This window comes from Canis aureus, chromosome 25, assembly GCF_053574225.1.
Source record: "Canis aureus isolate CA01 chromosome 25, VMU_Caureus_v.1.0, whole genome shotgun sequence".
Lineage (NCBI taxonomy): Eukaryota > Metazoa > Chordata > Mammalia > Carnivora > Canidae > Canis > Canis aureus.
The window spans coordinates 11,546,179-11,561,363 of NC_135635.1; the positions used below are offsets into that span (position 1 = coordinate 11,546,179).

The following is a 15,185-nucleotide window of genomic DNA, read 5'->3' on the forward strand; positions in this document are numbered from 1 at the left end:
TTTTGCTGTTTATTTTAAAGATAACTGTATACATTCACATAATGGAATAATACGTAGCTTAATAAAGAGAAGATAGCAGGTGTCTTTGTTGCATTGGTAAGTAGGGCGTCCTTAACGGATCGTGAGAGGGGAAAAAACAGATTGCAAGAAAAGTATGTAGTAGATCATCTTTTTGTTAAAAAAAAGGGAGACTAAGTCAAGACTCCATACGTATCTATTTACACTCAGAAATCGTAGGGAAAGACCTACACTGAGTTGACCGTGGTTACCACTGGGGCTTGTGGGAAGGGATGGTTGTGTGAGGAATTTATTTCGTTCAGATTTTTATTTTTATTTTTATTTTTGTTTTTGTTTTATTTTTTCAGCTTTTTATTTTAAAATAATTTTAGATTTATGGAAGGGTTGGAGAGATGACAAGAGTTCTGTAGACCCTTCCCTCGGCCTTCCCTACTGTTAACATCTTACATCACCTTGGTGTGTGCATCAAAACTAGGAAATTAACACTGGTCTAATACGATTAGTGAAACTACAGACTTTATTTAGATTTCTACTTTTTCTGCTAATGTCTCTTTTCTGTTCCAAGATCTAATCAAGGGTACGTCACTGCATTTATTCTATATATCTCCTCGGTTTCCTTTAGTCAGTGACCGTATACATTTTTTTTTATGTTTTTTTTTTCAGTAATGTGCATTTGAATTTTTTTTTTTTTTTTTAGGGGCGCCTGGGTGGTACAGTCGGTTAAGCATGTGACTCTTGGTTTCAGCTCAGGTCATGATGGTCAGGGTCATGAGATCAAGCCCTGTGTCGGGCTCCATGGAGAGTCTGTGTAAGACGCTCTTCCTCTCCCTCTACTTCCCTCCCGCATATGCTTGCTGTCTCGTGCTCTCTCTTAGATCTTTAAAAAAAGGTTTTTTTGAAGCCAAGATTATAAAAAATAGTCTTTAATCTGGTGATGACCACCAGGTCAAATGAAGTGCTGTTCACACAGTGCAGCATTTGGATAACTCTGTTGATTCTGCAGACATTTTTATGAGTTTTCTATTAAAACACACACAGACCATTAAATTGTTTCAATGCAAATGTATTCTTTGCCAGATTATGCCAACAAAATGTGATTGGGGAGCAAAAATACGACCAATGAATTGTAGAATGTAGAAGTCTGTGGTGGTGTTTTTTTTTTTTAGCTTAAGCACACACTAAGTTTCTCTTTTTCGACATTTTTTTTTGAAGATTTTATTTATTCATTCATGAGAGACACAGAGAGAGGCAGAGACATAGGCAGAGGGAGAGGCAGGCTCCCTGCAAGGAACCCGATGTGGGACTCGATCCCAGATCCCAGGATCACGGCCTGAGCCAAAGGCAGAAGCTTAACTGCTGAGCCACCCAGGCATCCCTTTTTCGACATTTTCAATTTCGGCTCTTATTTTGTATGTAAATCGAGTTAGATGTAAGCTTGAGGCTGTAAGAAACAAGGTTAGCTAAGTGGCTCTCTGAAGAGCCAGTGGCTGTCAGTTGTCCAGAAAATATGCAGTTACTTATTTGGCTTTTAGAATAGCTCACTAAGACTTTCTTTCATCCTGTTTGTTTTTAAAGATAATTTTTGCTGATGAGTGCACAGAGGCTGAGGGTCGCCATTGGCACATGAAACACTTCTGCTGCCTTGAGTGTGAAACCGTCCTAGGAGGACAGAGGTACATTATGAAGGATGGCCGCCCATTCTGCTGTGGCTGTTTTGAGTCTCTGTACGCAGAGTACTGTGAAGCCTGTGGGGAGCATATCGGTGAGTCCACAGCCAGCCTGTCCGCTCTGTCACATGCCCAACAGTCTGTCTGCAAATGTCTTTTTCTTTTTTTCTGTAACTTATATACAGTGAAATGTACATATCTTAAATGTTTTTGTTTGCTGTGTTTTGACAGATGGATATATGGTCAGTTCTCATTATTTGCAATAGTCCTGTTCTATAAAGTTGGCTGAATTATTGAGTACTGAACACTAGGAGAAGTATAGGGTTGGGTTCCTGCAAGCCTCTGGTCACATTATCATCAGCTGATTAATACATGATCTCGTTTCATGTATGTTTTAGTTTAAAGATGGGTTACTTAATATACATTGATTCATTCATATTGAACTCCTAGCCAACAGCACTGTAGTCATGCCTGAATGAAGCTTATCTAACACACACAGTTTTTCTACAGGCACATCCCAGCCTTCTTGGGCTTAGGAACACCATATAGCACCTCAACACTACGCTTGATGGCCATTTTAAACACAGTTAACAAAAAACACAATAATATGAAGAAAACATAATAGAAAGCAGAAGAAAGCGAAAACAGACCAAGGCTATGTCAGTTGTTTAAAGAGCTGAGAGAAAAGACAAGGCATCACTTTGACCTCAACTGAGAACATGCACATCAGCTGACTCAAATTTTTCATCCTTTTGCACATGCCTGCAAATTCCTTAGAAGCTCTGCAAGTGAGGATTTGGGGTTACAAATAAATTTTAGCAAGTAGGCACATTTCAAAATATGGAATTTGCAAATAATGAGAATTAACTGTACCTGTGTGACCCACAGCCCTTTCAAGACACAGAATGTTTCCATCACCCCATAGAGTTCCCATATACAAACAGTCTTGTTTCTTCTTCCTTTATTTCAGGATTGAATTATAATTCCCTCCTCTGTCCTTTTCAAAATAGGTGTTGACCATGCCCAGATGACCTACGACGGGCAGCACTGGCATGCCACAGAAGCCTGCTTTTCTTGTGCCCAGTGTAAAGCTTCTTTGTTGGGGTGTCCCTTCCTTCCCAAACAAGGCCAGATTTATTGCTCAAAAACATGCAGCCTTGGTGAAGACGTCCATGCCTCTGATTCTTCTGACTCTGCGTTTCAGTCAGCTCGATCCAGAGACTCCAGAAGAAGTGTCCGGATGGGCAAAAGCAGTCGGTCAGCTGATCAGTGTAGACAGTCTCTTCTCTTGTCCCCCGCTCTGAACTACAAGTTTCCTGGCCTGTCAGGCAATGCCGATGATACCCTTTCTCGGAAGTTGGATGATCTGAGTCTCTCCAGGCAGGGGGCAAGTTTTGTCAATGAAGAATTTTGGAAAGGCAGAGTGGAGCACGAAACCCCAGAAGACCCTGAAGAATGGGCCGAGCATGAAGATTATATGACACAGCTCCTCCTCAAGTTTGGTGATAAAAGCCTCTTTCAGCAGCAGCCCAATGAGATAGATATTCGAGCCAGTGAGCATTGGATATCTGATAACATGGTTAAAAATAAGACTGAGTTAAAGCAAAATAACCAGAGCCTTGCAAGTAAAAAATACCAATCTGATATGTATTGGGCACAGTCACAAGATGGACTGGGTGATTCTGCTTATGGCAGCCACCCAGGCCCTGCAAGCAGTAGAAGGCTCCAGGAATTAGATCTGGACCATGGGGCTTCAGGATATAATCATGATCAAACACAGTGGTATGAAGATTCCCTGGAGTGTTTGTCAGACTTGAAACCAGAGCAAAGTGTTCGAGATTCTATGGATTCCTTGGCTTTATCTAATATCACGGGTAGGTAATCTGGGGATTATGTATGGAGTATTTGGATAAAAGAGCCACTAAAAAATTTATTCGAAAAACTATGGTTCAACAGTAGGGACTAAGTTATTTAAAACTGCAGACCAAGGGACGGAAGAAGGAGTTTATGTTAAATGCCGAACATTAACAAATGTGTGCATCTATATACATTTTAATATAAGCTTTTCGAGTAGGTATTATGCGTATTTTAAGCGGGGAGATTGATTTATTTGGATAATGGATTTTGCATCTGGTCTGAAAGATCGTGTACTCTTTGGATTATGCTGTCTGAATTTCAAGATACTAAAATCAGCCTGCATACTTTAGAAGCTCCTAGCATCTTTTAGATTTTCCTGAATTGCCCTGTGGGAATAGCTCAAAAATAGCTGAAAGTTTTTTACGTAGATTATAATTTCACTGTTTTCAAAGCCTATTCCTATCAGTTATCTACATTTTATCCTTAAAATGATCCTGAGCGGTATGCAGTGGGATATTACTTATTGTGTTTTACAAGTGAAGAAACTTGGTTTACCAAGAGGCTAAATGCTTAACTTGACATACATTTTTTAAAGGCAAGGCTGAGCCTAGGACCCACCCCTCGTGAATCTCACATTTGCGTTAAGTCTTTGGATACAGAAATGTTACTGGCCCACGGCTAGCAAAGGCTATGGCTAGTTTTATAGTCAAACTAATGATATTTAGTCCTCTCAAAGAAGTGATGTTTCTGTGATACAGGAAAGGCTTTAGTGGCTGCCCTGTGCCAGGAGGGAGAAGACAGCTACCCTCCTGGTTTCTGTTGCACTTGTTAAAGATGAGGCCTACATAAAGTGGGGGGTTGAGGAATGTGAGTGGGACTAAATTGAGCATATCTTGGCCCTGCGGTAGGTGCTTCAACATTTAGTATCAAGACTAGACACATAAGGTGTCAGGCCTAAACATTCCTTGACAATAGCAGGCTGAGAAACAGACTCCCTGTAGGAAGTAGAAGTTATGTAGTCTCCAGCTGACAATTGTCTGTACCATGCCCTACTCACCTACTGTTGGCTGGGCAATGTTCAATTCGTTCATTTATTTTAACTTGTCTGAGCCCTGTTTAAAAAAACAAAAAACAAAAAACAAAAAAAAGGAGAGCAGTGGCAGTGTCTATTTTGAGAAAAGCTTTATTAAAGTAAGATTAATCTGAAAGTGGTATAGTTCATGTAGCTGAAGGGGGAGGAAGACTGGATGATGTAGGTTTGGGGTTGGCAAACTTCTCTAAAGGGCTAGATGGTACCATTTGGACCACAGTCCCTGCTGCAGCTACCAGAAAGCAGCGATAGGTGATGTATATGTGAATGGGGTGGCTGTGTTCCAGTGAGACTTGACCCACAAATAGGCGTCGGCTGGATGTGGCCCTTGCTGTGGTTTGCTGGCCACTAATCTGGGTTTAAAGGACCGTAATGGTGGGGTGGTCATGTGGAGGCAAAGGAAGGGATTGATTTGAGAGATTTCAAGTGAAGTAGTCTGGCTTTAATGTGTTGAGAGGCAGAAGCTTCTACGTGTCATGTGCTACACAAACTAATGAGATTTTTTATGAAGAGCTCAAAGTTCTGCTGCTCATGACCTGTGCTATAACTAATGTTCGGCTCCCAAGGAGCTGGGCTTGTAAGAGGCTGTGTGCCCTCTTGTATCATTAACAAAAGTCAAACCTTCTCAGTTAAATGTGTATGCATGTTGCTCTTACCTAGTGCGTGTTAATCAGATATTGAAATTTGGGAGAATTTTCTTTGAAGTTCTTCCTTTCGGTAGCTTGTTTGCAGTAATTGTCAGACGATCACATCTCGTCTTGGCTTTTCTTCTAGGGGCTTCAGTGGATGGCGAAAGCAAGCCGAGACCCTCATTATATTCCCTGCAAAACTTTGAGGAGATGGAGGCAGAAGATTGTGAGAAAATGAGCAACATGGGGACTTTGAACTCTTCCATGCTGCACAGGAGTGCAGAGTCCTTAAAGAGTCTAAGTTCAGAGTTGTGTCCAGAAAAAATCATGCCTGAGGAAAAACCAGTCCATCTGCCAGTGCTTAGAAGATCGAAGTCTCAGTCCAGACCACAGCAGGTCAAGTTTTCAGATGATGTCATTGACAACGGAAACTATGACAATCTCGAAATTCGGCAGCCTCCCATGAGTGAGAGGACTCGAAGACGGGTCTACCATTTCGAAGAGAGGGGATCCAGGTCTCATCACCATCGCCGCAGGAGAAGTAGGAAGTCCCGCTCTGACAATGCTCTGAATCTTGTTACAGAAAGAAAATACTCTCCCAAGGACAGACTGCGGCTTTACACCCCTGATAACTACGAGAAATTTATACAGAATAAAAGTGCCCGGGAAATCCAAGCATACATCCAGAATGCTGATCTGTATGGACAGTATGCCCATGCCACCTCTGATTACGCACTGCAGAACCCGGGCGTGCCCAGGTTTCTGGGACTCTACGGTGAGGATGATGATTCCTGGTGTTCCTCTACCTCCTCTTCCTCCGACTCAGAAGAAGAAGGATATTTTCTTGGACAACCAATTCCTCAACCCCGGCCCCAGAGATACGCCTACTACACAGACGACCTTTCGAGTCCAACTTCTGCACTCCCCACTCCTCAGTTTGGTCAGAGGACAACTAAATCCAAGAAGAAAAAGGGACACAAGGGCAAAAACTGTATTATTTCTTAACCTAGTAGCTGTGGACATCCTGTTTAAACTTTGCCATTAACCATCTTGAATCATATCTTTTTTCTTCCATAGGAAAGTCGCTAAAATTAGTTAAAGTGCTTTGCCCATGTAAATGAGACCCCTGCTGCTGTTTACAGTGTCAGATTAACATTTGGAAGGTGTGATTTCTCCAGTTTGCCCTCCTTGGATGGTGCCAGGTTGATGTGACCTCTTGTGCCCGTCAGGTGCGCATTACAGTTCCATGTAGCGGCTTTGGTCTCCAGTCAAGAGAAGCCTCAAGAAACTGTCATGAGGTGATTGGACAGGGGTGTTGATTTTCGACAACGGAGAACTTCCACCACCTTTGTAAAGCGATAGTGTTTGTCATTTGTCTACACCGGGTTGGCCCAGGTCCTGATCACTCTGTCTTGTGCGGCATGCACGTAGTCACAACTGACCCAGCCAATACTGTGCGTTCCATCGTGCGAGACCACCTCGTCCCCTTTCAATTAGCCAGGTAAACATTGCATTGTATTAGCTCCAGCTACAGATTGAAAAAGACATTGCTATTTATAATGTAGTATTTCATAGACTTAAGTGTATTCCTAATTTAACGGTGCAAATATTAATGTACATATGTACAGTTCAGATTTTAAAGCTGATATTTTTATATCCCTGAATTGCAAGATGTTTGTTACACTGCAGTGCTAGATTTGTTGGGGAACCAGAAACAGCATTTATGGATGAAATGATTGCTTGTATTTTAGTCAGGGTTTATAAGCTTAGATGGTCAAATTTATATTGCCTAGTGATGGAAAGTTCAAATTTTTTGATTTTTCAATATTAAAAAGGCTCTGTATGCATGGTGGGGCTATGTAAATACTCTTTAAAAACTATGGCCCTATTAATCTTACGAGTGCTATTTATGGGTCAAGCAATGTAAACTGTATAAATGTAAAAACAAACAAACCCATACATATCCCTGGAATATATGGTAAAAACAAGTAGAAGTTGTTTGGGTGAATGTTTTTTTTCCCCTTTGGGGATAGAAGGGGGTGCCTTTTCAACAGAGTGGTGATTATTTCCTGGGAAGAGACCAGAACTACAAGGATCTGCTTTATAGGGCAGAGGACTTTGTAGATTTATTATCTGAAGAGAGGCTGTTCCTTTTTACCCCATCTCTTTCAGCTAATTTGTTGCCCTTTAACAGCGATTATGTTTTTCTTTTAAAATCCTCCGAGGATGTTCTGCCACTGACTACAAGCTTATGAGGTTCTCTTCAAGGGAAAATTATCTTGGATTTGAACGAATGGGCTGAGATTTTGTTATGTGCCATTCTTGCACGTACATTTCGGTCCTAAGGGCCTAGTGGTATCTTGGACCTTTAGGGGAAGGTATTTAATAAATGCTCACTAAATGCCCAACCACCTTTCTGAACACAGATCTTTGCAGACCTATAGTTCGCTCCTCTGTTCAGGCATGATTGATTTTGCCATTCTTCTGCCATTGCCAGGCCACGGTTTGTCTCCTGCATATATCCCACGCCCTTACTAATGGGTGGGAAATTGGACTTAGGGACAAGTTCGCCTCTGTGCCTCATTTACTGGAATAGGGAAAAGCTGTTATGCCTTGGGGAAGGGGGACGTGAATCCAGTGGGTAAAGCCCTGGTCCAGCATTCCCTCCACCCACCCCGGGATAGGTCTTTGTACCTGGGCTAGATAGAGCACCTTCCGAAGCATACACTTGGTGAGAGCGCCCCTTACTCAACAACTATATCACTATTTCCCTGGTCTGGTTCATTTGAAAAATATATCAGCAGTGAAAAGGAAATGCACGCCCCTGGTCAAAACACACACAACCTCCAGAACAACTCAAAAGACGATGGAATGTGTCATTTCCACTCTCCATCCCCAGTCCCTCAGGTCCATATCCAGAAGTAACCACTATTAGTCATCTCTAGCGTGTCCCTTTGATGTTCAGAGCATATTTATATATGTATCTCTTAAAAGTGGTAGTGAACTATATATGCTTAGATTTGCTTTTTTAACTTTATATGTGGACACTCCACATGAGCACAAATAGGTCTACCTCATTCTTTCAGTGATGGTATAATACACCACAGTGGACCTAACCAGTCCCTTAGTGATGGACTTGAATTTCCCCGTAGATACCTTATCCTGCATTGGCACATATGCGCATAAATTCCAAGCAGCAGCAGAATTCCTGGGACAGAAGTTATGCATTTAAAATTTTGATGGATATCACCAATTTTCCTCCAGAAGTAACCTGCCTGATTAACATTTACACTAACAATGTATGAGAGTGCTTGTTCCATCACAATCTCACATCACGTTAGCAAATTTCTTGCTTCTGAAAGACCTTTTCCGAACCTGTGCTGCAAACAGTGGGCATCCTTTTAGAAAAGACTGTGGTGATAGGCTGCTTATGAAAGATGAATAATAAAGAGTAAACTAACTCAGCCTGGAGACACATAAGTGGAAGCTGAAGTCACTGTCCTCGGTAGTTTTCAAGTCCTTGTCAAAAGATCAGTTCCTTTTGCTTCTGGCAACGGTTACCCTATTCGTTTTTTCATTTCCTTATGTAAGGGTTCTATAGATTGCTAGAGGCTTAAGGAAATGCAGAAATATTTATTCATGGTAATAATGTAACCTTTAAAGCTTTTAAATCTTGGTTAGTAGCAAAGACAGAGACAACTAGCCACAAAGGAAGGGAAACAACGGCCTTGCAGTTCTGTGAAGAATTAGGCGAGAAAATTGAGCATACAGTCACTAAAAGGTGTTCATAGATTTAGTTAACAAGAGTGCAGAGTATCTGGTCAGGTCTCAAGGTAAATATCCAATGTTAAATCGATGTCTCTGATCTCTACATGTGTGAGGCAGATGCCTACTTGTTGCATTTTCCTCACTTCAGAGCAAACTGGAGAACATTTTGCTGACAGCCCATGAAGGGGCACCGATAAAACATCAATGGGGACTCCTTTCAAGCCCTCATTAAAAGAAAAGAATTCACTTTGTGTGTGCATTTGCTCTACTTTATGCTCTACCTTCTAGTTCCTGAGTTAAATAAAAAGCACCGGAAGTAAAAGGAGGTATCATTTGCTGTCTAACCCTCTTACTTTAGATACAAATCGCAGGCCTTTAAAAGAGTAGTAAAGTTGGAAGAGGCACCCAAGTCAGCTAGCTTTCCAGGTATGGCACGCATTGCTGCCAAACTTGGTTCTTGGGTGATGGGGCCTGAAAGTATTGGGGCACATAAGTTTCAGGAGTGCCCAGTGAACGTTAGCGCAGGGATTACTAACACAGCACGGGTGTACTTTGGTTTCTTGAGCTTCTCTTTTCTAATGTGCACTTGACTCCTACTGCCCTGCAGACGAGAACCAGTGTTGCTTAGACCTCCTTCACATTTTTAGAAACCAGGAATTTCAACTTTTGCCGAATCTTCTAGCTTTTAAATGCCAGCAACTAATTCAGACATTTCTGAAACACTGAACAAAAGGAGCCTGCTGTCAGCAGATCTCCAGTGCATGAGTTATATATATATTCAGGTGCCTGAAGGTGATTCCCCTATATCTTAGAGCTGATGAGAAGAGGCACAATTACTGTTTACAGAAATATTTGTGACCTTTTCTGATGCACAGAGGAGAAAAACTAAGATAAAAAAAAAATAATCTAAGAGCCTCATTATCAAGTCAATGCTAACACAATGATAAAAATCCTTTTAATAAGTCAAATGAGAAAAATTGTTTATTGCCTAGTTCCACTTGCTAGCCATTCTTTGGAGTTATCCAAAAACCGGAGCCTTGTTCCTGTTCAGTCACATGGGCTTTCTGCTGACACACTGGGAAGGTTCCCAGGTGAACTAGGCCATGGAAAAATGAGCAGGAGCAGCTGAACTTTGCACCTCTGAGCTCACATCTTGCTGAGGTCACAGAATCAAACTTCTGGGCAGGGAATGGGGGGATCAAGTTTAACAGTGGTTTTTGGTAAAAACATATATGCGTATATGTAGTAGACTTGGCTATGACTAGAGCCGATTCATTCTTTTTGAACAGAACCAGCTAGTTGGTCAAGTATTCCTATCTTCGGGGTCAATTTTAGCCTCAGCTTTTCTTTTTGCAAAGGAAATCTCCCGTCCCTTTATTGCTGTGTGTGTACAAAGAGCTGTTATGCCAACTTTAGATGTAATTTGCAGCCCGTTCTCTGAAAACATTTGATTCCAATCTTTAAGAAAATGAAGCCAATTCTCTTAGGTTGGTAATACTTGTTTTAGTGTTTCTAGAGAAATGAACCAAGCAACCGACAATGGAAAAGATGGTTACTCATCTAATACAAATCAACACAAGGCTGATCTTGCAGAGTGGTGCCAAGCCCACTGGATGCCAGGATTCAGGAGATCTGGGTTAGGAGACCCACCTCTCTCATTAACTCAAGCAGGTTAAGTGCTCTGACCCAGTTTCTACTTCTGTAAAACGAGAGTGGCTAGACCATCTCAAAGGCTTCCTTCCAGCTTCAGTATTCTTTAGAGACTGAACTGAATTTATAGGTTAGAAAAGTCTTTCAGCATAAAGTGTTTTTCTCTTTTTTAACTCTTTATCAGTGTATTTGTTGGTAAATGATTCCTGAAAGGATGATCTCTTCAAAGAGGGAGCTGGGAACTCACGGGAGTAGGGAACTTTTAAAGGGTTGGAGCTTTTTTCTATTAATTTTTCTATTAATGCTTGAGACTCTCGGTGGGCATGGGATAAACCAAATCATGAGGAAAAAGTCTGAGGATGGTTACTTTCCCACCAGTGTATATGCTTCAAATTGTTTTTGTCTTTATCAAACAGACAGTTGGGAGACTACATACAGTATGCTGCAGGCAAGATATTTGCCTCCCTCATGTTATTTCTCTCTAATTACCAGAAGGATAAGATTTTTTTCCCCTACATCTTATAGGGCTGCTACTGGTAGCAATCTTATTCTTGAATCTCTAAACATGTTGTAAGCAAAGCTGAAAAGGTGTTAACTATGTTTAATTAATCTTGGTTCCTAGAATGAGAGTTGAATTACCAAGTTCATTCTACTCAAACGGCTCTTCTCAGACTCCACCATGGGCCCAGGTATACAGCAGCCAAAGAGCCAAGTCCTAGGCTACACTTGCCATGAGGGTTGTAACCCTATATGCTACTTCCTCATAACTACCCCTCATGAATCTCAAAGGTGTTTTATAAAAGAGCTCCAAAACACAAAGTCATAGGAGCCAATATGGAAGGTGGTAGCAATTGAGGATAAAACAAAAACCAGGAAAAATCTGAACTAGGATTTGAATTTTCTCAAAGGCTTTTGGTAAAGCTATTTTTATATTACCCATTACATTAGATATTAACTGCACATGTATCAAACAACCAGCGTGTGCGGGAGTCAGGATTTTTTTTGGGGGAGGGGGGGGTCAGGATTTTAATCAAGTGCTGAATGACCACCAAGCTTTTCACTTCTAGGAACACTGACTTTAGAGTTGGAAGATTTGGGTAAAACTCTGGCTCTCCCACTTCCAGCTCTATGACCATAGGCAAGTTATAACTTCTCCTGCCATTGACTGTAAAATGAGAATAAAATCTCCATTGGCTTATCATATGTGAAAGCATGAATCAAGAAACACTACAAAGGTGGTTCTAATCTTGTTCAGGTAGTGAAATAACTACATGGTTTTCAGAATCTTATGAAGTATTTGATATATTAAACCTGAAATCTATTTTAACTTACATCCAATATAGTCTACTAAGATTCTACTCTACAGAAGTAGCAGAATACAAAGTTTAAAAGAATAGGAAATTTCTGCCAGAGCAGGGCTAGTTTTGTACCCCTAACCCCAGCTTATCAAGGTGTGGGCAAGATGTCTCCCCTTCATTCGACATTCCTACCTCTGGACAAGGGCAGGCTATGGAGGCCACTGGCCTTACAGAGATCAAGCCGTCTCTGGGGATGAGGAGATGCTGTCGAAACTCTGTCTCTCCTCTTGGACCCTTGGACCCACCAGTGCATATGCTTCAAATTGGTTTGTCAAATTGGTGGGGAGCAGGCTGCTCCCATATGGTAAAGAAAATGTGATTCTCATACAGGGCTCACCTCTCAAATGAGTAAGCCCTGCAGCATTCAAAGACCACCATCCACCATGGTGTCATCAGGCTGTGGTGGTAGTGGGAGGGCATGCTGATGGGAACCCTTAGGCCGCTGTCAGTCCTATCTAGAAGAGGAAAGGGGAGGAAGTCAAAAACTTGAGCATAAAACAGATACCTCGGCCTGGTAAGATACAGCTCTGCTGGACTGCATCTTCTCTCCCCTCCAACACCCCTTTACCACACACATAATTTCCCATCCACTGGGGGGCTGACCCTATTCTGGCCTCAGAAGCCTTCCTGCCTTCCCCACCAGGCAAACACAATGTGGGCAGAGAAGAGTACCTGGGAGCCGGTGCCAGAGAGGAACCCAGTTGGCTGGTGCTGGGCCTGCTTAAAGGTGTTGCAGACATCTGGCCAGTGTGTCTTCCTCAGAGGGTTGATCACAAAGGATGGGTGTCTTCCCACTTGGAGGATGAAGGGACAGCACACTTTCTGGTCATTGGATCCTCTCCCTTTCCCCAGGTAGCTTGCTCAGCCTTACCCTCTCAGTGGACACTTGCTGTCCCCAAGGACAATGGTAGGGTCTCCACCTTTCTACCCAGAATGGGGGTACCAGCAGGTGCCCCCAAGAACTGGGCCCTGGGCCAAGAGGAGCTTTCCTGAAAGTGCAGACCTGCAGGCAGTATGGCCAGTCAGCCAGGGCAGCTGTCCCCTCCCCATCTTATATGTATTCCAACCAGGAAAAATGTGCTAGCACATGGGTAGCCGAAGTAGTGGATACATCCCTCAGATGTCCCCTTGAAGCAAGTGTCTGTATATGTTGTGATTATTTTCTATCTTATATGTTCTCAAATGTTTGTATTTCAATAAATCTCTGCCTTTTCACTCACTCACACACACACAGTGAAAAAAACTTTAAAACCTTATACAAATTTAGTGATAATGGTCTAAGGTTAGAAATCCTTGGGAACAGGGGATCCCTGGGTGGCTCAGCAGTTTAGCGCCTGCCTTCAGCCCAGGGCCTGATCCTGGAGACCCGGGATCGAGTCCCATGTCAGGCTCCCTGCATGGAGCCTGCTTCTCCCTCTGCCTGTGTCTCTGCTTCTCCCTGTCTCTCATGAATAAATAAAATCTTTAAAAAAAGAAATCCTTGGGAACAGAACTCAAAAAAACGATGTGCTGTATTATCGAGCTGTCTCTACTGCTATACAAATATGCATCAGACTTTGATGTTGTTACCAAGTGAGATTTTAAATACTACTTGGGATTAACTCCGTGGACTGGCAAAGCCTTTTATATAAAAAGTCTCCATTATCCCAAGATCAATTATTACAATGTAAGCACAGCCTACTGAGCACCAACTTCAGTGAAGCTAACCCTCAAATACCACTTACATTAATGTGAACAAAAGGTGAGCTGCTAACAAAAAAACAATAATGTGGCTTAAACAAGGAGAACATTTATTCCTCTGTTATATAACAGTTTAATACTCCATGCAGTCATGCAGGGATCCAAGTTCCTTCCATCTTGTGGCTCTGCAACAAAGCAAGGCTGAGTAGCTATGGCTACTACTTCGGCGGAATGGATAAAAAAAATCACGAAGGAGCACATCTACTCTCTAAGGGCCCCAGGCCAGAAGTAGAAGTACTTTCCACACAAACACCATAGGAATGGACTTAGTCACTTGGTCACACCTAATTGCAAAGGGGAACACAGCAAATATAGTTCTAATTAGTTAGTCATATAATTCAATTTCAACTCTATTACCATTGAAAGGGGGAGAAGAGATTCTGCTAACTGCCTTCGTTATTAGTCATTCCTTTCTCCTCCTCCTCCCCTACTTTTTCTTTTCTTCACTGAATTGAGTAACATCAGTGCTCTCAAGTGAACAGGCAGGAAGGGGATGGTAAACGTATTGTGCATAACCCCCTAACCTTGATCTGGTCAGCAGAGTGTGGGCATTACTCACAGGTGTCAATTTGAGCAGTGTTACAGCTGAAAAGTCACCTTGGTGGCTGGCTGCCCTCGATACTGCATACTGTCGGTATGAACACTTCAGGGATAACAAGATCACGGTCTCCAAAGTTGTGGCGAAAGAACTGTTACAGCCTTCTTTGGAGTTTAGGTTCCCTTGCAGGAAACTCTGAAATGAAACTGAAACCACTGTGTATTTGGACAGTGCAGATGGAGTCCTTTCTTAAGGGTACCTGGGTTTCTCTTTCTTCAGGAGGTTCTGGGTCTATAAACCGGCTCAGAGTTGGTAAGTGACTGAGGGGCTGTGAGAAATCAATCTATTTGGCAGGAATAAATACAAAGGTATTTTCAAAGGTACGATTTTCAAATATTATTCTTGAGTAAGTAGGAGAGAAAGGATAAAACTATAAACATTCAGAATCATTCATTCTGCTGTCAACTTATCTTCCTACATTTGTCCCCCCATCATTCCCAGCCAGCTTTGGTCACACAGGCCTGTATCTTTCTCTATACCATTCCTTCTTCCTAGACTTCTATTGTTTCCCCTTCTCTGCCTGAATAAGTCCTAGTCCTCCAAAGACCTAGGGGTCAAATGTCACTTTTTTTTTAAGTGCCAACGTATACAAGTACCTACAACATTCCAAACTGTGCTAGGAACCACGTCATAAAGACGTCGTTCCTCCAGAGTTTATTATAAAGAGGTAGGATTTTAATCCTAGTATTCTCTGAAACTTAAATTCATAATTACACAATTACTGGGCACTCTGTGCTCAGTCTTATCTTGTTAATTGCTTGCTTAGTTATCAAGACTCCTTAAGTCACCAAAGTTAATGGTTTCCCAGTT

At 42.0% G+C, this 15,185-nt stretch overlaps 1 protein-coding gene and 1 long non-coding RNA gene across 8 annotated transcripts in view; one reads left to right on the forward strand and one right to left on the reverse strand.

Moving 5' to 3' along the window:
- The window catches only part of PRICKLE1 (prickle planar cell polarity protein 1), a 110,528-nt gene extending 103,279 nt beyond the window's left edge, over positions 1–7,249 (forward strand). For all 7 annotated transcript variants that reach the window (XM_077870401.1, XM_077870399.1, XM_077870400.1 and 4 more), the window contains 3 exons: positions 1,594–1,780; positions 2,696–3,559; positions 5,407–7,249. In XM_077870401.1, the coding sequence (XP_077726527.1) occupies positions 1,594–1,780; positions 2,696–3,559; positions 5,407–6,266 (1,911 nt within the window). In that variant the 3' untranslated portion in view covers positions 6,267–7,249. The remainder of the gene's footprint in view (positions 1–1,593; positions 1,781–2,695; positions 3,560–5,406) is intronic.
- Positions 321–8,159, reverse strand: LOC144296983 (uncharacterized). Its single transcript, XR_013363963.1, has 2 exons — positions 5,289–8,159; positions 321–4,654 (listed from the first exon to the last, which is right to left on the reverse strand). It is a non-coding gene; the product is annotated as an uncharacterized LOC144296983 (long non-coding RNA).
- Positions 8,160–15,185: the final 7,026 nt, after the last annotated feature.